The sequence below is a fragment of the Protopterus annectens genome, chromosome 1.part2, assembly GCF_019279795.1.
Source record: "Protopterus annectens isolate FY-2018-M chromosome 1.part2, PAN1.0, whole genome shotgun sequence".
In the NCBI taxonomy this organism is placed as follows: Eukaryota; Metazoa; Chordata; order Ceratodontiformes; family Protopteridae; genus Protopterus; species Protopterus annectens.
The window spans coordinates 365,038,870-365,063,676 of NC_056727.1; the positions used below are offsets into that span (position 1 = coordinate 365,038,870).

The 24,807-nt window shown below is 40.7% G+C and overlaps 1 protein-coding gene across 3 annotated transcripts in view; it reads left to right on the top strand.

Annotated features, from left to right (window-relative positions):
• Positions 1-24,807, top strand: part of CRLS1 (cardiolipin synthase 1) — a 317,085-nt gene that overhangs the window by 49,689 nt on the left and 242,589 nt on the right. For all 3 annotated transcript variants that reach the window (XM_044056482.1, XM_044056498.1, XM_044056490.1), the window contains exon 3: positions 17,287-17,416. In XM_044056482.1, the coding sequence (XP_043912417.1) occupies positions 17,287-17,416 (130 nt within the window). The remainder of the gene's footprint in view (positions 1-17,286; positions 17,417-24,807) is intronic.

Below are 24,807 nucleotides of genomic sequence, written 5' to 3' on the forward strand. Positions count from 1 at the left end.
GAATTACAGGATTTGGTACATGCCTCTGAACAGGTGGGTAAGCATTCTTTGCAGTGTGGTTTTGATGCTTTACAGGCTTCTTCCAGGGTGGCTGCCACTGGTTCAGTTATTCGCAGGCACGCCTGGCTTAAGGATCAGAATTTGTCAGAGCATGTTAAAACTAGAATTTTGGATGCTCCTTTACAGTCTGAAGTTTTGTTTGGTTCTCCTGTGGAGTCTGTCTTGAAGAAAATGGAAGACAAGGCTAAGTCTATGCAGACTGTTAAAGATTTTTTGCAGGTGCAGCCTCCTAAGTTTAGCAGGAATTGGCCTACTAAGGGATGGGCTTATCCTTCTTCTGATTTACAGTCTAGGGGTAGATCTAGACGTGGTAGGGGCAGAGCTCAGAGTTCTTTCAGGCCTAGAACATGGAGTTCACCTGCACAATCTACAGGTGAGGGCAGGGGCCAGTCCTTTCGTAAACAGGCCCAATGACCTGCATCTTCGGCTGCCAGATCCTTCCTGTCTGGCAGCTCCTTTGGGAGGAAAGTTGGCACTCTTCAAGCAGAACTGGCTTTTAATCACCCAGGACAAATGGGTGTTGGACATTATAGACCGAGGCTACAAGTTTTATTTCCATACAGTGCTTCCTTTCAAAGGCATGCCAGACGTTCCTCCTCAGCAAAGGGTAGAGGCTCACAAGCAGATTTCTTTACTTCTTCAAATGGGGGCTATACAGCAGGTCCCTCTGTCAGAAGTGGGCCTAGGATTTTATTCTCGCCTGTTTCTAGTACCAAAGAAAGGAAACACTTGGAGGCCAATTTTGGATTTATCTATCCTCAACACATACCTGGACATTCCAAAATTCAAAATGTTGACGTTGCAACAACTTCTACCTCTGTTGGGCAAAGATCACTGGATGGTAACTCTGGATCTCAAAGAGGCTTATCTTCATGTTCCTATCAGGCCCAGTTGCAGGAGATACCTGCGTTTCTGGCTGGGACTTTACATTATCAGTTCTCTGCATTGCCCTTTGGCTTATCTACTGCGCCCAGGGTGTTCACAAAGGTTCTGGCTCCAGTGATAGCCTTCTTACGGTTAAGAGGAATACAAATTTATCCTTATTTGGACGATTGCCTGATTCTTGCTCAAGACAAGTACGAACTTCTTCATCATCTACAGTATGTGATGGCAGTGTTAAGGTGCCTAGGGTATTCTGTGAACGAAACAGTCCAGTCTAGTACCCTCTCAGGAAATGTGCTTTCTGGGTGTGAGACTGAATACAGCTTCCCAGATGGCCTTTTTGACCCCAGACAAGCAAAAGAACCTTACACTTTACTTCCATCAATTGTCTCTATGGTCCAGGCTGACTGCAAGGACAGTCCTTCAAGCCTTGGGGTTCATGGCATCTTGTATTCTGGTGCTTCCCAATGCCAAACTGCATATGAGGAAGCTACAATGGTATCTCAAAAATGTATGGACACAACACTGCCAAGATCTGGACACTGTCATTCAAATAATACCTTGCATTCAAAAGGAATTTTTGTGGTGGGCTCAGGAATGTCACCTAAACAAGGGACTCTCTGTGACCCGACCAGAGGCGAGTCGGATTTTAACGACAGATGCCTCGGACAAGGCTTGGGGAGCACACCTCAATGGAAAATGGGTGCAAGACACGTGGCCTGTCGGACTTCAACATTTACATATCAACTTGAAGGAGATGTTAGCAGTCCAATTTGCATTGATGGCTTTCAAGGATTTACTTCACCCAGGGCAAGTGTTGATTCTAACAGACAACACAACTGTCATGTGGTACATCAACAAGCAAGGGGGAACCCATTCGTACCCTCTTTGCAGGCAAGCAATGATTTTGTGGGAGACTGCTCTCAGTTTACACCTCGATCTTCAGGCAAGGTTTCTACCGGGAGCACAGAACTCCTTAGCAGATGTTTTGAGCAGACAGATAGTGGATCCCCACGAGTGGAAATTGGATCCTCATGTATTTCGAAAATGGACAGTGATATGGGGAACTCCAGACATAGATCTGTTCGCTTCTCCACTAAATTTCCAGTTGCCAAAGTTTTGCACAAAAATGTTTCATCCCACAGCTTGGAAAGTGGATGCTCTATCATTCAGTTGGAGCAATCTTCACGTCTATGCCTTTCTGCCTCTGCCTCTCCTCCCCAAGGTACTCTTGAAGGTCAGACAAGACAAGCCCTCCATGATTCTAATAGCTCCAGATTGGCCTCGACAGCACTGGTACCCTCTGCTGAGGAGTTTAGTACAGGAGCCTCCATGGCCTTTGCCTTCGATTCCGCACCTTTTGTCTCAGGAGGGCAATCATTTCCTCAATGTCAGGATTCAGTCCCTGCATCTAACAGCCTGGCATATTCTGTTCTAGAACCTGGCGGGTCGCAGCTTCCACAACAAGTTTTGAATGTTATTTTGGAGGCCAGAAGGCCTAGTACAAGGAAAGTTTATGCTGGTAAATGGAGGAGATTTTTAATTTGGAGCAAAACAAAGAGCTTTGATGTTTCCAGGCCTGATTTAAGTGTTTCTCTTCAATATCTTACAGAATTATTAGACAAGGGTTTGTCTTTCTCCTCTATAAAGGTTCATGCTGCAGCCATTTTTGCTCACTATGACTGTGACCCTCCATTATTCTCTCATCCTTTGTTTAAGCAATTTCTTAGAGGGGCAAAGAACATAAGACCCCCACGTAGAGCTCCTACTCCTGCCTGGGATCTCAATTTTGTATTGGAAAAACTTACTTTACCTCCTTTTGAGCCTGCAGCTACTGCTGAGTTAAAGTTTTTGTCTTGGAAGACTGCTTTTTTGTTGGCCATTACGTCTGCTAGAAGGGTTTCTGAATTACAGGCTCTTATGGCAGTTGAACCCTTCCTAATTTTTCATAAGGATAGGGTATCTCTGCGTACTAATCCTACTTTTATGCCTAAAGTGGTTTCAAAGGTGGCCTTGAACCAATCAATTCATTTGCCTACTTTTTATGCAGATCCCCAAAATAAAGGGGAGAAAATTTTGCACACTTTGGATATTCACAGGCAGTTGCGTTATTATTTGAGCAGGACTAAAGGGTTCAGACAGTCTCAGCAGTTGTTTGTTTCTTTTGCTTTAGGTTCTCAGGGGAAACCTGTTTCAAAACAAACTATTTCTAAGTGGATTGGATTTTGTATTGCTTTTTGTTACTCTCATCATAGTAAGGAGGTTCCGGCTGGAATCAGACCTCACTCCACTAGGGCTACTGCCACTTCTACAGCTTTTTTAAGGGGAGTAGCTACTAAAGATATTTTGGAAGCAGCTACTTGGAGTTCAGTGCATACCTTTTCTAAACATTACCACCTTCCTCTTTTTATTCCAAATCTAGAGCTGGATTTGCCACTGCAATCTTACAGGGCATTTTGGCAGCTCCCAATGCTTTATAATTTTGCCAGCCTCCCTTTACCTCTGCTTTGGGATTCTACCCATATGTAAGGACTGCAGCAATGTGAGATGAAGAACATAGTACAGTTTTGTACCTACCATAAATGTAGATGTTCGAAGATCCACATTGCTGCAGTCCAATTTACCCTCCCTCCTTCCCCTCTGTAGTTTGGAATAATTGTATGTTTTGGGTGGTAGCTGTTATTTGTACATGCCTTTTGGGAAGTATTCTATTTTTGGCTGTGGCCTTTCTTTTTAGGGCCTTCTGACATCTGGGGCAAGAAAAGACTGAGGATATGACGTCGGTCATGCGCTTTTATACCCTGACGCTCTGATGTCAGATCTAGGCGCCCATGACCGACGTCAGCCTAATACTTTGGTATTCGGGCCGACCGAGGACAGCGGACTACCCATATGTAAGGACTGCAGCAATGTGGATCTTCGAACATCTACATTTATGGTAGGTACAAAACTGTACTTTCCAGTAATAGCCAGACAGCTCAGGCTTTCTTCCACTGTACTTAACATTTTATTATCCTCGCAAAAAGACTCCACCAAAAAGGTATACAAGAGCAAATGGAAAAGATTTCCCCTTTGAGCATTAAGAAACAATGTTGACCCCTTTTCCTGCCCCTGTCTCTGCTGTACTTGATTTCTGGCTGCTCTTTTCAAAGAAGGAGCTAGATTTTCTATGATTAAACTACAGGTGGCAGCCACAGCAAATTTACATTCAAGAGTTAACTTGAAAGAAGCCAGACAATAAACTATGTAAAGCTTCCTTGAAAGGCATTTTCCTCCTTGGAGACGCAATAAAGGATCCTTCACCTTCCTGGGATTTGACTGTGGTACTACAGGGTTTAACCCTTTGAACCTTCTGCAAAAGTGATTTAAAGTACCTATCATGGAAAACAACCTTCTTAGTAGCTATCAATTCTGCAGAATAATTTCTGAACTCCAGGCTCTTTTATCAAAGACTGTGTGCATTATTTTTCATAAAGATAGGGTAACTTTACAAACATATCCTTTCTTTTTACCTAAAGTGGCTTCTGAACCCAACATTAACCAAATACATTAATTTACCTGTCTTTTTTTCAAACAAAGGAGAATACATGCTACATGTCCTGGATGTGCAAAGACAATTATGTTTTTATTTACACAGGATGAAGAAAGCAGAAAATCAGATCAGGTGTTTGTATTCTTCTCAACAAATCAACTGGGTATCCAGTATCTAAAGTTACATTGGCTAAATAAATTACTGATTGCATTTCTTGGACCTGTTCCCAACAAGACATTTCTCTACCAAGACCGCCTAAAGCCCACTCAACTAGATACATGGCTGCTTCATCTGCTTTTTTGTCAAGAATTTTTGTTGATGATATTTGCACAGCAACCACATGGTCCAATGCTAATACCTTATTGGATCTAATATCCAGAAGTAGAGCAGCCTTTGGCTCAGCAGTTCTCCGGAATATCCTTCCATGAGGGCCACCCAAGATTCATGTAGGTAGGGACTCTGAGCCATTTCTTGCGGAAAAATGAAAAGGACAGCACCTGATTTAAAAGTTGTGTACTCACCATAACTAGACATCTGGGTTGTCATAGGAGATTACTAGGCTAATGGTTCTGGGGCCCTTACAAGCCTAGCCAAGAGTTTATCCCCCAAAAAAGAAACTACAATCAGCATCTGTCACCCTTTGTCAATGAGGAACACATGTGTAACCCCTGGGACATATTTGTGGTTACCTAGCCACTCATAAAGGTTGCGCTTGAAGAGGGTCAGGGAAGTACTTGGATGTGTGTGGGGAGTTTATTCCAGAGACGGGGCAGTCTCTGGAAGACAAACCTGTCTCTCCAACAGGTTTTGTTAATGTCGCATATTAGATTTAAGCCTTTCAATTGGGTACTACGCAAGGAGTTAGACTTGCTGATATGAAGCATCTCTAGTAGAATAGGGTTTGAGATTGCCTTGTAGGTGAGAGACAGATCACCTCTGAGCAATCTGTATGATACAGAGTAGAGTGATAGTGATTTCAGCCTGTTCACATAGGACAGGTGTTATAGGCCATGGATTCTCTTTGTGAGGTATTTCTTTGGCCTTTCCAGTTGGTGCAGGTGTTTTGGAGAGGTACATACCAAACTGGGCGTTGTACTCAATTACTGGCCTAATGAAGGAGGAGTACAGAGAGGTAATAACCTCCTTTTTTCTGGATGCAGTCCCTTTACTTGTGAGATGAACCACTTAAAAGAGTTTTCTGATCACAGCCGCTACGTGATGGTCAAATGTGAGATTGTTGTCAACTTGTGTACCCATGTCTCTCACTATAGGTTGTATGGTTAGGGGGTGCCGTTAATGTGGTAATCAGTAGAGGGCCGTGTTTTTGCCGAATGCTATGATAATACATTTTTTCACATTTAACTTAAAGCCATGACTTTGGCACCAGTCATTTGTTGCTGTGAGACCCTCTTGAAGTATGTTAACATCATCTGGGGAGTCAGTGACGGCACCCAACTTAGTCATCTGCAAACTTGGTCAGCCACAGGCCTTTTGTCTTTGCCTGGACCTGTGAGAGGTAGATGCCAAACAATAGGGGTCCCAGGACAGATCCCTGGGGCACACCACTAGTGACAGGTCTGCTGTCAAAGGTGGTGACATATTTTGATCTTGTGGGTCCTATCAGTGAGCCAGTTGGCCACCCACCTGATGAGATAGGGACTTACGCCAAGTTGTGTTAGCTTTTCAATGATGCCCGAGTGGGGGATTGTGTCACAGGTTTTGGCCAAGTCAAGGTAAGCTGAATGTACTGACTTTCCCTCATCCAGTGCATTGGTGACTGTCTCAAAAAAGTCAGCCAGGTTCAACAGGCAAGATCTGCACTTGAAGAATCTGAACTTGGTGGAGTCAAGTGCTTGGAGGTTGCCTATGTCCTGTTTGAGGTCCATAATAATACGCTTCATGGCCTTACATATCAGACTTGTCAAGCTAATGGGGCGATAGTTTCCAGGGTCAGTAGTGGCACCATCTTTGTGCAAAGGGATGAGAATGGCAATTCTCCACTCTACTGGAATGAAGCCTGTACTTAAGCTATGGTTGAATAGGGTGCTCAATAGCAAGGCTAGTTCTTGCTGGAGATGTTGCAGAATACAGCCTGGGATACTATCAGGTCCCATGGAAGCTGTATTCTTTGCCTTGGATAGGGCCTTTAACACTTGATCTAAGGAGATGTGAGGTGCGGGGAAAGTACTGGGGATGTCGAATGGGCCTTGGGGGGGGGGCAGGGGGTGAAGTTTGCACTGAACCTATCTGCTAGCAGGTTGGCTAAGTCAACAGGATTATTTTAAGTGGTACTGTTAAGAACTAATTCAGAACAAACCTGGGCTTTGCCATGGAGGTTTCTGATGCAACTGAAAGAGGCTTTGTGGTTAGCCTTTGTTTCAGAGGCTGGTTTCAATTTAGAATTGGCTTTGGAGGTTTTCACTACTGATCTAATTTGCTTGTTGAGGCTAAGGAGGGAGTTTTTCCAATTGGGAATTTGTGCCTTTTTACCTTTGTACAACAGTTTCTTCCTTTTGTTGTAAAGCCTGTTGACAGAGGATGTCCACCACATAGGTTTATGTTTCCTTGAGGAGTGGGTTTTAGTTATGTTAGATATGGCTGAGTCCATGCAGTTGTACAGGTGCTTGTATATTGCACTGGCATACTGTTCAGCATATTTGTCTGCATCCATTTTCATTTTTCCTCAAACCCCCCCCCCTTCCTTTAATCTTCTGGAGTGACCTGTGTGTTTCTTATTGGAGCTTGCAGTTCCATGTTTAAGTCCTATTCTTTGAGCTGTCCCTTTCTTCAACTTATTAATGGGGATCTTATGGCAACAAACTCAACCTTAGGTATTGGGTATGGACTAGGGCATTATGGGTAGAGGGAGGAGTTTGAGAGTTGGATCCAGGGTCTGAAGTATGTGGCCGAGTCAGATTCAAGGATCTGATCTGTAACCCATTCATTGAGGAAGAATGAAAATGGACAACACAGATGCCTAGTTATGACGAGTACATAACTTCTAATTATCTGTCTCCTCACAAAATGAAGGACAAAGGATACTATCTTGACAGAAATAAACTTTCAGATCTGCTGATCAGTTGTTCATTCTTGTGACGGTAAGAAGAATTTGATAGTAATCCTGAACTTTGTCCTCCATGTATCCACAGTGGTGAGGAAATCCTGTGTTTCGCTTGTAAGTAAGGACATGTCATCCAGATCTAAGTGTGTCATAATACCACTGTACCCTGCCCTCATTGGACCAGTAATCAAGTTCATTGCACCCTTTGACATGTACCTCTCAGGCACCTGCAACAGTTGGAACATTCTCAGAGGTTTCTCACCAAAAAATACAGGGTATAACCAACATGTCATATGCAGACTGATTACAAGCCTCATCACTGTATTCAGTTTCTTACAGACTACTAAGGGATGATCTGTGCAAGACCTACAAGGCAGTCTCTGACCCAACACTGATGAAAATGTACCATATTCACAAAACTAACTACACAAGGGTTACCCACTCTAAGGATCTAAACCTGATCTTTGACATGAATAGGTCATGCAGGAGAGACAGATATGTCTCCCAGCAATTGCCCCTCCTCTGGAATAGGCTTCATATTCACATGAAGCAGAGCCTTTTCCTGACCATCTTCAAAGAGCAGTCTGGACCAATTGATGGGAGATTGCAAATTCACTGCTGGGGTGGCGCTGATGTCCCTTACGAACAGAGGCAGTCTTTAAAAAGTGTCAAAACTCCTTGCTGGCCCTTATCTTTTCTCTAGGGATAGAAAATTAGGTAAAACTGGATAGGCTTGTAAGGGCATTTTAGTCATTAGCCTAATTATCTCCAATGAGTCTATGAAACTATGAACCTGTATGAAAACCGGTTATTTCCAAATTGTTGTCTGAGACTATTACCTTTTGTTTTACTTGCCATAATAAAACTATTCCAGGCACGGTTAAGGATTACTCTACCAGAACCTTGGCTTCTTCTATAGCTTTTTGGAAAGGGTTGGGTTCTAGAAGCTGCAGCTTTGTCCTCTGTACATACTTTTACAGAGTAGTATAAGCTAGATTCCCTCTGTAGCTCTAGATCAGGCTTTGCAAGGACTATTCTCCAGGGGTTCCTGGACCCTTGTCCTTTCACCTCCCAAGTATAGTTAGCAATGGTAATATACCTATGTAGCTAAAACTAGTGCAGCAGTGATCAATATGATGAATGTAGTGCAGTTGTGTAAGTTGAACTTAACCATAACAGTAGATGTTCAGATGATCAGTGTTGCAGTAGCTGCTACCTCCCTCAATCCCCCTTGTTTTTTTTGTAAGTTGTTTATGTATGGGTGTGATTTTATTTATTTTTCTACTTGCTAGCATTGTTCTTTCAGGGCTCAGCTTCTTTCCTCTGTTAGCAGGAAAGCTCTCAAGTGCTTGACACCCAAACATGTCTTTTAGTCAGTTTAGCTTTATCTGTCTTAAGAAGATAAATGTAAATCCATCCTACAGACTGCTAAGAGGTGACTTGTGTCTGGCATACAAGGCATCCACTGACCCAATGCTGATGGATGTATAGCACATCAGCAAGTCAAATGATATCAGAAATGCTCTGTCTAGGCATATAAACCTCCTCTACAACATCAACTGGATGGTTTGGAGGGGCAGGTACATCTCACAGTGGATACCGCTGTTCTTGAACAGACTCCCCATCCACAGAAACAAAGTTAATCCCTATCCATATTCAAGCACATCTTGGATCTATGGATAGGAAACAGAAAATTTATCACAGGACTGCCCCCTGATGGACAGAGAGAGTTCCTAAATGCTTTATCCCATGCATGGGTCCCTTCAAATTATCTGTGGTATGAGCCCAGTTATTCTTATTATGATATTATATAATTATCAAACATGGGATGGGTAATGCCAACCTCTAACCAAATGGGATAGGTTAATTCTAGCAGGAAAAGGGAAATTCTGTTGGCTTAAAATACTCTCAAGGGCAGCTAACCGAGTAGTTATCTGTGAACCTAAGAATACCATGTAATAGCCAGCTGTAGAACTCCCTCTGACACAAGAAAGCCATAGCACCTGTGTACAAGAACTAGAATCACTCAATAGTAAACTCTATACCATTTTGTAGGTGATCTGCATTATCCAACTGTAGACTCAAACATACACCACCACTAGTGTATAAGCACAGAGATTCCTGAACTTTCAGTGCAAGACCAACAAACTGATCTCCAACAAACTTTACCAACCTCTTCTATCAACACACTCAATCACAGCAACATAACCTGTTCCTCCAACTATCTACTACCAAAATACCACAGAAAAACTCATGTGTCATTTTACTTAAACAAAAAGAACCAATATAACTCAACTAAAACTCCCAAATTCCATTTGGATTCCCAGCATAATCTCCTCCTACACGGAGATATTCATCCTAACCCTGGTCCCAATTCTAGTTCTAACTTTAATCTAAACAATATCACTTCACCAACACCATTGCCATGTACTAAAACAGCCAACTCCCTTATAATCGCTCACCTTAATATTAGAAGTATAAATAACAAAACTCACCACCTTCATGCACTCCTGCACCTACACTCATTCGACATTCTATGTCTTACAGAAACTTGGCTAAAACCCTCTACTCAAGACCAGGAAATCACCCCTCCAGGCTATAATATACTTAGATGTGACCGTATAAAGAAGAAAGGAGGAGGCATTGCCATTATCTATAAATCTAATCTCCAAGTCACCCCCTATAATGAACTTCCTTCACTAGACTCCAAAACCGAAATACTTTCTATCAAACTTCAAATTAACAACAACAAATCAATATATCTAATCTGTATGTACCTTCCCCCAGGAAATAATATCCATATTCTAGAAAACTTACTTAGTTCACTCTCTAATCAACTACCCCAGGAAACCATTATACTTGGTGACTTTAACATTGACTGGATAACCTGTTCATCCCAGCACCCTACTGGTCATATAAACCTCTATGGGTTCTCTCAATTAATAACCTCTCCAACTAGAATCCATAAACCTAATAAAAAAGAAACTACTCTTGACTGGATCCTTACTAATAACCATCCAAACATTTACACCCCAGGAACACTTCCCAATAATATTAGTGACCATATGCTCACTTATGTTATTAGACAAAAATTGCATATCCCAACTACCCATAAAGTCAAGATATCCCGCTCAAATAAATCCTTCAACCCAGACAACTTTCTGACAGAATTGAAAGCATGTGACTGGTCTCCACTGACTAGCCTTGAACTAAATGAAGCAGTGTCCTACTTTAATACTCACTTTCTACAAATCCTTAATGATCATGCTCCCATTCGCTCTACTAGAATAAAATCTAAATCGGCACCTTGGCTAACTAAACAAACTAAGCAAAAAATGCACCTAAGAAATAAAATCTGGGCTAAATGGAGAGCTACTAAATGTATATCTGATCACCTACTCTTTAAACAATTAAGAAATGCTACTAAGAAAGATACTCTTAAAGACAAAAAGGAATATTATCTCCACCTTCAACAAACGAGTCAACACACCCCTCAAAAATTCTGGTCAGGTATTAACAAACTTCTTAAACCAGGACATTCTACTACTCCTACCCTGTCAGGCTTTGACCTCGACAATTCCTCCCAGATCCCAGATTCCTTTAACAAGTATTTTACAGAAGCCATTCAAGCCCTAGCAAATTCATTACCCACATCTACTACTACCTGCCTTAATACCTCCAAAGCCTCAACTGATACCTTTCACATTCAACCTGTTGCTACATCTCTTATTTATAAGCTTCTCAAAAAACTTAAACCTTGCACCCCATCCGCAGACCAACTTCCATCAGAATACCTACAAATTGCTGCTGAAGCCATAGACTATCCCATATCCACACTTATTAATAGAACTATCTCTGAAGGAAAAATTCCCTCCATATGGAAAATATCTCATATAATTCCTCTACACAAAGGGGGCTCCTCTACTGAGTTCTCAAACATTCGCCCTATTGCCTTACTCTCCCCATTAGCAAAGATTATGGAAAGATGTATACACAAACAACTTCTTAACTACCTTGTGCAAAACAAACTTCTAGCTAATTGTCAACATGGCTTTAGACCTTCTCATAGCACTACAACTGCCCTCCTTTCCTTCTCTGACGCTATAAATAATAATAGGAACAATAATCTTTTCTCATCAGCACTATTCCTAGACCTGTCAAAAGCCTTTGATATGGTTAACCATAATATACTCCTTGACAAGCTACATCACTATTCTCTTGGTTCACAAGCTCTTCAATGGTTTAGGAGTTATCTCCAAAACAGGCAACAAGCAGTGCTATGGGACAACAACCTTTCTTCCTTACTCCCAGTAAACATTGGGGTTCCACAAGGCTCAATCTTAGGTCCCCTTCTCTTTTCTTTATTTATCAATGACCTGCACTTGAACATACCCCAAGCCATCTGCATTCAATATGCTGATGATTCAGCTTTAATCTGTGCTGCTAGTAATGTTTCCTCCCTCCAGTCCCTCACCCAAACAGTCTTCCATAATGTAGAAAAATGGTTTATGGAACACTCCCTCCTTCTTAATGCCAAAAAAACAAAACTTCTTCTCTTTACTCCTACACAAATCTCCAACTCCTTTCTTCACTATCTCCTCGAATAATGCGACCTGTATTAACCCAGATATGACCACTCGCCTATTAGGTGTAACTATTGATAACCATCTTAATTTTGATGACCATATTAACAACACCATTAAATCAGTTAACAAAAAAATAGGTACTCTTTACAGAATTAAACCCTTTCTTACCCCTGCAGCCAGAAAAACCATGGCCCAGAACCACCTGATCTCCACCCTTTTCTATGCCTCTGCTATATATACGAACTTATCTAAATCCAACCTTACCAAACTATCTACCTGTTACAGTAGTATAACTAGATTCATTACTGCTAACCTCTTTAGAACTCATCACTGTCACAACCTCAAGCAACTAGACTGGTTAGAGCTAAATAACCACATACTCTATCAACAACTACTTATCATTCATAAGTCCCTTCACTACCCTGATGCTACCCCTAGCCTTAAAAAACTAATTTCACCATATAAAAACCTATCCACACTACGCTCTGCTAATAAACTCCTAGTGGCCTTGACTAAATCATATAATAAAGCTGGGGACTCATTATTTTCTAACTCTGTCGGGAAATTCTGGAATCAACTCCCTCATGAAATAACTAACCTAGACTCTACATCCCTTTTCAAAAGACATATCAAAGAACATCTAAAATCCCAGTGGTTATGTCCTTGTGCTAACCCTGACTGAAATTACTTCATTATCTCCCAAGTTCCCCCCTCTCCCCTTACTGGTCCTCTAAATAATAGGTTTAATTATTGACTGTTGTATCTTTGATTTTGACTCTACCTTAGCATTTTTTTTTCTCACATATGTTTTCCCACCTTGTGTTCTGCTTATCTATCTCTTATTTAATCTAACTTCAGAATATTCCATACTTTGTATTTTACTTTTATCTGACTTTTTTTTTTTTCTGTTTACATGCTTTTTGTCAGTTTTAGTTTTTCTTAAATTGTTACATAAGTCTACACTGGTACTTTTGTATTATGCTTATCATTGTTCTTTTGTAATACTTGTTTACTTTGTGTATTTGGAGCTTTTCTCCCCGGGCCTCTACTGAAAACGGATATATGTCCAGTAAGACTAGCCCGGTCAACAAATGTAAAATAAATAATAAATAAATAAGACCTGGAACAATTAGTCAGAGTACCCACCGGGGGGGGGGGGGGGAATACTTACTCGACCTGGTGGATTTTTTTTTAAAAAGTCACCGAAGCAATGGAGGAAGGCAAAACAATACAGACTGCATACCTTGACCTGTCCAAATCTTTTGTCAGCATTGCTCGGGTGTAGTAGAAAAAGTAAATTAACTGGACTTAAATGTCACTCACTGGATTCCCAGTTGGCTCACAGATAGGATGGAGGAAATCAAAATGGAGACACTACCTCCACAAAGAGACCAGTCACCAGTGGAGTGCCCCAGGGCTCTCCTAGAGCCTCTCTTGTTTGGCATCTACTTTTCAGAAGTAAAAGCCAATACCAAAGGGCTTTGGCTGACTAACTATACAGATGACTGTTAGCTAGGGGCAGTCTTTGAATTCCTAAATGACTTGGCCATCACACAGGAAGGTTTGTTCTAAGTAACTGACGCCAAAGTCATAGAACTAAAAATAATGTAAAAAATGATTTATTGTATCTTTTGGGAAGTCATCTACCCAGGGAACTACCACATTAACAATATGCTTATAAAGCTGATACAGTTATTCAGCATTTGGGAACTTAAGTGGACGGTGGCCTAATTTTCTACCAGTATGTGTCCATTGTTTTAAGCTGTGCCATATAGGAGGACGTTCTTATAAACTGAGATTGTCTAGCTCTAGGGATGTCATTGTCCCCCCCTTTACTCCTCTCTTATTAGGCCAGTCATTGAATATAATGTGCCATTTGGCATGTGTGTGTATATGTGTAGACACATGCAACAACTGGAATGTCCACAAAGATACTTTGCTAAAAGGATGCTAGTCCTAAACAACATGTCCTTCATGGACCAACTCAAAGCCCTGTCACAATACTTTGCATCCTACAGACTGCTAAGAGGTGACCTGATCTGGTGTACATGGCATTCTCCAACCTAGTACTGATGGATTTACTGCACATAATCAAGTAAAATGACATTATAAATACTCTGTCTAGGGATCTAAACTTCTATTACAACTTAAACAGAATGGTCTGGAGGGACAGGTATGTCTTGCAGACTGTAGTGCTGCTCTGGAACAGACTCCTCATTTTCGTAAAACAAAGCAAATCCCTGTCCATATTCAAGTGTAACTTGGATCTGTGGATGGGAAACATAAAATTTACCCCAGGACTGCCCCTTGTCCTAGTAATGGACAGAGGTAGCTCATAAATGCTTTAGCTCATGCAAGATCACCCTCAGTTTATTGATAGTATGATCACAGTTATTTTCACTAGGGGTAACTTAATTATCGATCATGGGATGGGTAAGGCTAATCTTTACTCAAATGGGATAGTTTAATTCCAGTGTCAAAAGGGAAACTGGCTAGGCTTAAAGTGGCCAGTAAGGGCAGATACATATGAACCTATGACTCTGTGGTGGAGTTGTTTTTACAAAAGGGGTTATCAAAGAAGCCTATGATTTTACAAAAAAGAGATTATGCCCTAGTTACAATAGAGGGGCTAAGTATTTTGTCACAAAATAAAGTCACAGATAGAGAAACTACGAAAGGTACCATTTCCTATTGTTTATGCCACAAAGACTAAAGATTGCAAACAATTGGAGTATATTAAAAGGTAGCAAAGCTGTGTACAGGTAGGGGACAATGCAGCTTTTCGTAATAAAGCTTGTAATTTGAAGCGGTTACTTTAAAGCAAACCAGAATTATTAAGATACCATAAACAAATAGAGGACATGAAACTTAGCCATGTTTTAGTTATTGCCAATGTAAAAATATGGCTTCAAGTCCCAATGTAAGTAACAGCACAACTAATAGGATGGCTGGGGTTTTGTCTAGTTCATTTGTGATTTTAGGCAGCTAGTGTAGTTCCTGTCACTGTTTGTTTTAAATTAAAAAAAAAAAAAAAGTCAGGACTGTCAATAAAAGAGTCTGTGAATGTAACAAGCCACCCATATGTAAAGCACTTAGCTATTTCCTCCACTGTGTCAGCATAAATCGTTGTATGTTTTCCAACATTCTTCCATTTTTCCCAAGGTGCAACTTTCAATTTCTGTTAACTTTTTTTTCTTTACTTCGTATTTCCTCTGTTTAAGTATCTTGCCAATCAGATGTTCGTGAGCTCGAAATTATCATTTTTGAAGGTAGGTTTTATCAAACTCATTCTATCTAATACACGTACTTAGGAGGCTCTTCATTGCTTAAGTTAATGCATTGAATTAAGTTTAGAGCATATCTGTATATGTTGGGTAATGTGGCATTGCCATCCCCTTATTGTTTCAACACAGTTGTGATCTATGGTTACTCCATTATAATTTTGTACAAATTTCCTAGTCTGATTTTGCATTTTAACTGTTCCATCTTGACCATGTGGATTGAGTAGTTGCCTTATCAGATATAAAACTGGTGAAGTCATAACCTCTGCTACATGAATTCTTCCTGCTAAGAATATTCCTTTTAAACTTGTTTTGCAGTAATGTCCACAGTTTTTTTTTTAGTTTTCTGAATGAGTTTTTTAAGCGGCTATATTATTAGGTACTTTTTATTAAATGTAAATAAACTGAGTCGCATTTCTGTTGTTCTCACTGCAGATACCCTCCCTTGCCATACTCTAGTCTTTTTTTTTTTTTTCACAGTATAATTTTGAACACACTCCAAAATGCAAGAATATCTTCAACACTATATAATACAACCAATAAAGGAGGAATATACGAAACACCACGAAGAAAAACAATGGCTAGTGATAATAAATCAGTTTTAGTGTAAAACCTTAAACACTCCTAGCGCCTTGGCTTAAACAAGCCTTTACATAGTACTATACACCATAAAAAACACAGCTTGCATACATTAAACGAATTAAACAATTAAATAATTAATCAATTAAAAGAAACCCAACCCTTTATAAAAAACATTTCCAATTCACTTCCCTGTTAAGTCCTACAGGGGAAAGTATATTTCATTTTAATATCAAAACAGTTTCTTTTCTAATCAATTTATTTTTATATTTTTGCATAGACATGTGACCTCTATGTATGTAATTCAAAACTGTGGCTTCTAGCCCTTTTGGATCACTACCATGACACTGCTGCTGAAAATGCACAGCATTAAAACAGATTTATTATCACTAGCCATTGTTTTTCTTCGTGGTTTTTCAGATATCTTCAACACTCTTTTGTAGGACTATCTTATCTTTTCTTCTATCAATATGCAATCAGCAAATAACCTAAACCAGGGGCTATCTTTCTCTTCTTGTAAAAGCTATCCCTAGCCATTTCCTGATAATCTAAAGCAAGCTCTTTGGTAATTAGTATAGGTAATGCAGATGACTGTGAACAACACAGTCTACTAACCCTCTGTAACATAATCATTAATTCAGCTGCTTGTTAGGCCTTGCATATTGCTTTTTACCAAACCAGGAAATTGTCTTTTCTTTGACTTTCTTGACACTGAAGATTAATGGGCATTTCTCTTCAATATTACTACAAGGGGAAATTGAATTCCACAGGATTACAGAGAGAGAGAGAGAGAGAGAGAGAGAGAGGAAAGTATGTTTAATGAAGAAAAGAAAGCAAAATGCAACATAATGGAAAACACTTTGTTTAATTAACTTTAACAAGAATCATTCTGAAGTAGATTTGTGGTAAAACTTCTCATGGGGACAAGTGGAACGTTTGAAGTTAAAAAAAGACAATATGGTTCAACAAAGAATGGAGGATAGAGGTGTATGAAAATATTCAGTCTGAATGTAATAGAGGACTGTCATTCATAAAACAGTGTCTTTTTAGTCAACTTGCTTTGTCCTGTTGAAAGAGCTCGCTTTTTCCATCTCACCATTTTAATTTGTTTAGTTACAAATACTTAGTCCATGATTTTTTGTTCTTTCAAGAACCAGCAGAATGGACTCTACTGTCTTTATGAAATGCGTTCTTCAGATATTGTGCATGCTGCAGGAAAGCTTGTAGACATTCTTAAAGTGATGGATGGCAGATACACTTTTAACTGTTACTGTAACATCTGTAGTCTCTTTCTTGCTGTTACAGTTGGATGGCTACATTGCCAGGAACTGGGCCAACCAGAAATCGGTATTGGGAAGTGCTCTTGATCCACTGGCTGACAAGATTCTGATCAGTGTCCTCTACATCAGCTTGACTTATGCAGGTCTTCTCCCTGGTATGTCTTTAATACCACTTTTTATGATAGGCTCTGCATTAATGAAAACAAAATCACACGGTATGCTACATTTCTGATGCATTGTTTTGTAGGCCTTGTGTGTCACGCAAATGATTGCTTTTCTCCCACTCCTTTTTGCATTATCTTTTGTTATGGTTTAAGGTTGTTTTAGTTCAAAATAAAGTCTGAATGCCTATGCTAGTGTTTGTGCTAAAGCAACCAGTGTTTGTCAGGATATACTTAGTCACCCCTGATGCCAGAGGTTTCTTAAATTTAGTTCCTTAACTCCACAGAAAAATATTTTTGGCTGTGATTGAGATATGCATATGTTCATACTATGCTTTAATCAGATTGATCATTTGTCGTTTAACGTTGATATCCCATTTCATCAGTACTCTGCAACACAAAGTAAGTCAAGTGACTACTACTAAATTTCTTTCCTCTCTGAATGAGAAGTCAGACTAAGGGTAAATTTCCAGTTTCCCTTTCATTTGTCCAAATTGCATTTGAAGAGGGTCAGGGAGATGCAGTGATTTACATTTAAGGGAAGACTGTCCCATAAAAGAGGGATTCTTTGAGAGAGAGCTCTATTTTGTCAGCAGGTGCTATTTATAATGCTTTGGAAGTTTTGTTCCTTTGAGCAGTTGCTTAGTTTTGCAGATGTGTAGGAGGTTTTATAGGAGTGTGTTTATGCTATGTAGGCAAGGCAAAGGACCTCCTCAAAAGAAAAAGAGAAGAAAGAAAGTGCTTTAAAGCAGTTTGTGAACGTTATGCCCTTAATTTTCTTTGAGGAAATGCTGCTGTCTTTCAGGTTGTCATGTGGTTAGACATGTGTATACCAAAAGGGGCATTATATTCTATTATAGGTCTAATAAAAGAGGAGTAGAGAGGGATAATAATTTGTCTTTACATTGAATATATACCCCTGGTAATCAGTCTTAACTAGATAAAGGTATTTCTTAATGGCCGTGGATGCATGGTGTTCAAAGGATGGTGCATTGCCAGTGAACGTTCCTAGATCCCTAGTAGGTGTGTCAGTTTTCAAAGGAGTGTCATATCTATTGTATGTGCATGGGTGCCCCTGTTTGCCAAAGAATACTATACTACAGTTTTTGATGTTTAGGTTAAGGCCATTGTCCTGTTACTATCTATTTGTACACATTAGACAATCCAGCTGGAGAGAGTGATAGCTCTGGGTTTGCAGTCATCCACAAGCTCTTAACATTGACTTTGACATCAGAAAAAATAAATACCTAAGGATCAGTCTCCTGAGGCATGCCAGCAGTAGCGACTGTTTTTGATGGGAGTATGCATCCTGCACTAGTACACTGGGTTCTGTCGTCGTCCATTTAGTCTGCCTACTGTTTATTTGAGAAGCAATAAATAGGTTCTGCTTGTCTCAGTCTTTTTTATAACCTTGTTTTAAACATCGTTATTAAATTATCACCTAAGATATAGGCACACATACATTAATAGAAAAGAAAATGAACCTTAACATTTTTTTGTGTTTGCACATATTATACATTACATGTTTTCTTTCTTTATAAAAACTGTATTTCAGTCCAGCTTTAAATAAATCATGCAATTCCTGCCTTCCCCTAAACCCCACTCCTCCTCCTTATCATTATTCTTTATTTGTTGATGTTCTGACTGAGATTACAGTTTCAGTATTCCTGACAAATGGGTTGTCACCACTAGCATCCAGCTGGGTACCAAAGCTTTACCTTCCGTAGGTCATACATCCCACGTATGGCCTCAGCTCATATGTGTTGGGGTATAACATTCGTACGATTGTGGATCCTAGGTCTAGACTGTCTACTCTTGACACCTTCCTTGAGACCCTACATCTTAAATGCCTGGCCCATTTCAAGATGGCTGACTGTGCATCATCAGATGCCTCTCTTCCACTGAAGAAAAAAGCGCAAGAGATCTTGAATGGATCAGCAGTCCAATGTTTCTGACTCTGACATCCAGTTAAGGTTACAGAACCTGCGGTATATCAGACTTCTGCTCAGTAGCCTGCTACCGAGACCCCTTTGGAGCACATTATGGATCCTGATGCCTTGCAGAGTACAGATACATCTGAGACACCACACCTTATTATTTCAGAAGGCTCACATTTTATCCCACAAATTTTAGTTGGAGAAGAGATCCCAGGCTCTTTAATAGAGGCCAGACAGGGCTCCAAACCTGTGAACCTTATCCAGGCAGCTGTCACACCTAGAATGAAGAAGCAGAAGACTAAGCATATAGCTTTCCTGTCAGCAGCTAGGGAGAAAGACTGGATGGATTTCTTTCAGGGGTTGTTTAAAGTGATTGTGTCCTTAAAATCTCCCTCCTTTGGGGCCCCCTTCCACAGGCTACTCCCTCAAAACCCACCCTGATTTATTCTTGTGCTTATTCCTTTTCTGATGAACAGGATGATGACTTGGACTGCTCCTCTCAAGATACATTCCACAAGACAAATTTCCTCTGATGAAGAGGATTCCCCTCTCACCTGACTCTCGTATTGAGGAAGTTTCTTTTGGTGAGACTATACAGAACATGATTCAACTTTGGTGATATGTTCGGATTTCTGATGTGCAGAAGAGGTATTACTTCCTCTTGAAGGTGGGTATACATGCCACTTCTCTAGTCCCTGCTGTCATTGAGGCTTTCCAGGATGATTTTCAGTCCACTTCTTTTATGTCTAACTCTGTTTCCAGCTCCCAGCAGGCCGGGCAAATTTTTACAGGTCCCTGATGACCTAAAATATTTGCATAAGAACCCAGTGGCAGACCCTTCTTCATTTTCTTTCTTTTCAGGTAAGCTCTCTAAGCTGCTGCCCAGTGCTAATGCCCTATTTACAGACAAAGGTAGTAGGGATATAAATAGATGGTGTAAGAAGGTTTACATCTCTGTTACCCTTGCTTTCAGGGAAATTAAATATCAGACTCAAATTACTCGAATATTTTATCTCTGTTCTGGCCTCATTGATCTCTGTTCTGGCCTCATTGAACAAAGTTATCCTAGATCCCCCCCAGTCAACTCTACGCAGGTGCAGAGCTTACTTTTACATGCCACTCAGATTGCCAGATGCAGCATTAAGTGCAACTATGCTGCAGATGCTTCTAGGGCAGCTGCCACTGGATCTGTTATTTGCAAGGTATGCATGGCTTCACAATCTGTGCCTGAGGATTTCAAATTTCAAATTCTAGATTCACCCTTAGACAAAGACTTATTGTTTGGCTCTCAGGCAGTCATTCTCTTTAAAATTCTCCAAGATCAAGTTAAAACCATGGAAGACTGTAAAATATCCTACCGTCCTCAGTTAGTAGATACCACAAGAACTGTCCAACCAAGTCTACTTCCTTCATTAGAAGGGATCCTAGGGCAGTTCAAAAACAAAGACCCCTCCCTAGTAAAAGATACTCTGATAAACCACAAAGGGAAACCTCAACTGGGAGGCCATCCTTTGGTGGCAAATTCTGTGACTGTCCCTGCAGCACCCCTCCTTCTCCCCCCAGCCCCACTTCCCCAAACACTGTTGCTCTCCCTGGCCAAGTAGAAAAATATTATCCCAGACAAATGTGTTCTTCAACATCAGATATAACTATGCCATGTCTTGGGAAAGCATTCCCCCCGAGAGGCATACCCCCCTTCTCCTCTAAACCAAATTTCCCTCCTGGTCCTTATTATTCAAGAATTCTTGGATGAAAGGACCATCAAGCAAGTCCCTAAAGAACTCATAGGAAAAACGTTTTATGCTAGTACAAAGAAAAGGACAGTGCAGACCCATTCTAGACCTGTATGCCCTGAACACATACTTGAAGAGTCCATCTTTCAAAATACTCTCCCTTCAGACGCTTCTTCTTTTCATTCTACCACAGGCTTTCTTAGTGTTAATGAATCTGAAGGACACCTACCTTCACATCCCTTTCTGTCCTTCCTACAGGAGATCCTCAGGATTTTCTCTGGTTTCTATCATTTTCACCTTACTGCTCAGAATTTTGGGCTTTCCACAGACCCAAGAATGTTCACAAAGCACCTTTGCACCTGTATTTAATCTTTTGTCGCAGTCAAGGAATTCAGAATTTTTCCTCTACTTGGACGAACTTCTGATACAGGCTTATTCTACAGAAATATTTTTTTAGTGTCTTCAATCCACCCTTCTCCTTCCTGACAGGTCTGGGTTTCACTATAAACTACAAAAGAATTGCGCATGATCCCTACTCAAGACCTGTTGTTCCCGGGATGCAGACTGGACACACACTGTGCGTTTTCTTTCTACGGGAGATACTTCCTTGTCTGTCTAAAAACTTCCATGACCTTTCTTCCATACCCCATTGTTCCACAAGGGAGAGGTTAAGGTCATTGGAATTCATGTAAGCCTCCATTCCTATGATTACCTAAGCAGTCTTAATGTGAGGAAAATCCAATGGTATCTGAAATTGGTGTGGTTCCAGCACTGCCACCCTTTAGTCACTCTGTTCCCCACCTCCCTTGCATCAATAAAGAGCTAGATTTCAGCAAGTCTCCGTGGACACCTCAGACAAAACGTGGGGGCCTGGATATGGTCACACTGAGTGGAGGGGAAATGGCAAGCCCAATTCACGAAAGAACACATCAACCTAAAAGAAGTAGGGGCTTTACTGCAAGCCCTTAAGACTTTTGTGTACATTTGGAAACCAGGACCCCAGCAAGTGTTCATAGACAACAGCACAACCATGTGGTACATGCACCAGGTCTTACCAGGTATATAGGTTGGCGCAGGAGGTATGGAATTTAGCAACACAAATGAACGTCAGTCTAACAGCCACATACATCCCTCCCAAGGACAGTGTTCTAGCAGACTGCTTAAGTTGCTCCATGGAGGGCACCCACGAGAGGACTCTGAGGAGGGAGGTCTTCCACAGTATCACATTCCAGTGGGGTACCCCCTCAGACCTCTTTGCTTTATCAAGCAAAAATCAGCTACCCCAGTTCTGGACCAGGGACCTTTGCCCTCTCCTTCCAGTGAACAGGAATGTTCGTCTAAGCCTTTCCTCCTCTGCCTCTTCTTTCAACGATTCTTCTCAAAGGTCAAAGAAAGACACACAAACTCCTTCTCCTGGCTCTATTTTAGCATTGGTTCCCCCTGCCGTTTCACCTAACAAAGGGAAATTACAGGAGAATCCATCTACAGCTGGACCATATAACTCAGCAAAAGGGATTGCTGCTCCACTCAAATCTGCCATCTGTCAAGCTGAACCCTATGGATGACAGGATTCTAATCCCTGAAACACACCTTTTCTCTGAAGAGGTTGTAAACGTCCTACAAGAATCTAGGAGGCCCGCTGCACTGCTAAGTGGAAGCATTTTTCTTTTGATACTGTAAAAAAAAAAAATCCACTCTTAACACAGGTCTCTACGCTTCTGTAATATCTCTGCGAGCTTCAATCAGTCATGGCCTATGCTTGTATAAAAGCTCATTTGTCTGCTATTCATGCTTGCCTTCCTGTTTGTACTCCACTTATGTCTAGGCCAGAAGTCATGCTTTTTTCTCAAACCATCATCCCCATGCAAACTCATCGCTTTCCCTTGGAATCATAATTTTGTACCACAAAAGCTTACTCTGCCTACCTCTGAGCTAGCTTCTTCTCCTTCTTTAAAATTCTGTACTTGGGAAATCATCCTCCTCTTTGCCATCTTCTCTGTTAGGAGAATTTCTGAGCTTCCAGCTGTCATGGCCATCCTCCCCTTTCTTATTTTTTACAAAGACAGGGTGACTGTCAGGGCTAACCCATCCTGCATGCCTAAGGTAGTGAATGAGCTGTCTATCAGTTACTATTTTCATCTCCCCACTTCTTTCCCAGTCCTCAAAACCGGGATGAAAGGATCTTACACACACTATGGATCCACTCAGATTTTACCTGGACAAGAGTAAATCCTTCAGAAAGACTGACCAGCTGGTTGTATCTTATGCCCTCTGAGCTGGGTCAGCCAGTCTCCAAACAAATTATTGCTTTCTGGAATTCTAAGACTATCACTTTCTATTACTCTCACTATGGGAATACCCTGCCTTCCTGCACTAAAGTTCACTGCACTAGGGTAATTACTTCCTCAGGGACTTTCCACAAAGGTGTAGACTCCATCTATTTTAGAGGTAGCTACTTGCCTCTGTACACACCTTTGCAAAGCACTACAAAATCAATGCTGTTCCAGCTCTAGGGCAGCCTTTGCTAGGTCAGTCCTGTTCAGGCTACTGGACAACTTTTCCACTCTGTGACCACTATCCTTACATCCTTCAGCTCTGGGAATCACCCATTTGTCAGGAATATTGCAGTAGTGATCTCAGTCAGGGCATAGTACAGTTGTACAAGAACTTAACCATAACAGTAGGTGCCCTACTGATCACTGTTGCAGTATTCCATCCCACCCTCAATCCCCTTTTGTCTATCTCATCTCTACCTTCAATTCTCTCTCTAGTCTTTGCTGTCTTACATGAATAAGGAAGAGTTGTCTTCCCAGTTCAAACTAAACCCTTCCTAACTGACCAGTCTCATCTCTCAGTAGTTTTCAGGCTGCCTGCTTGGAGATGGTTTGAGAAGCCATATCCCACTGTGTATGAGCTGAGGTCATATGTCAGACGTACAACATAGGGAAGGTAAAGCTTTAGTACCATGACCAGACATCAGTGGTGACAACCCATTTGTCAGGAGTATTGCAACGGTGATCAGTAGGACATCCTACTGTTTTGGTAAGTTCTTATACAACTGTACTTTCCCACAAATTCCATATATTTCTATGTAGTTTGCTCATTTTCTTTTCTAAAGAATCCTCTTCCTGTTCTTTTTACCTAGCTTATAATATTCAGTACTTCAAATACAGTTGGTTTAGATTTTGATTTCCATTTTCTAGTAATTGCATTTTTGACAGCCAGCAGAATTAACCTAAATAAAACCTTACTATCTCTAGGTAATTCAGATCCTGTGTCCTAACTCAAAAGAATTTCTTTACTTACAACCATGTGCTCTACCAATATTTCTGACAGTGTACCCTGTAGGAGATGTTTTAAATGTAACTCATTACATTCCGAAAAACATGTTCCCAGTTAATTTTTTCTTGCAATTCTCGCCTCCAAAATTTGCAGTCTACTTGAAGAACAATTGTTTGAAGTCTGCTTAGGGTATAAAAATACCTGTGCTAACACTTGGAAGAAAAATCGTAAACCATCTGGACTTTGTTACATACTTGAAAGCCACAGATGTGTCCTCCATTTGTAAATTGCTTTTCCAGTCTTTTCTAACCTCCTGTGATTGATTCCTATAGTTATCCTGTAATATGTTGCATGTCCTATGAATGAGCCCCTTTTTAACAGCAGCTACCATTATAAATTTGACTAGAAGGTTTGCCACAGCATGTCTTTCACT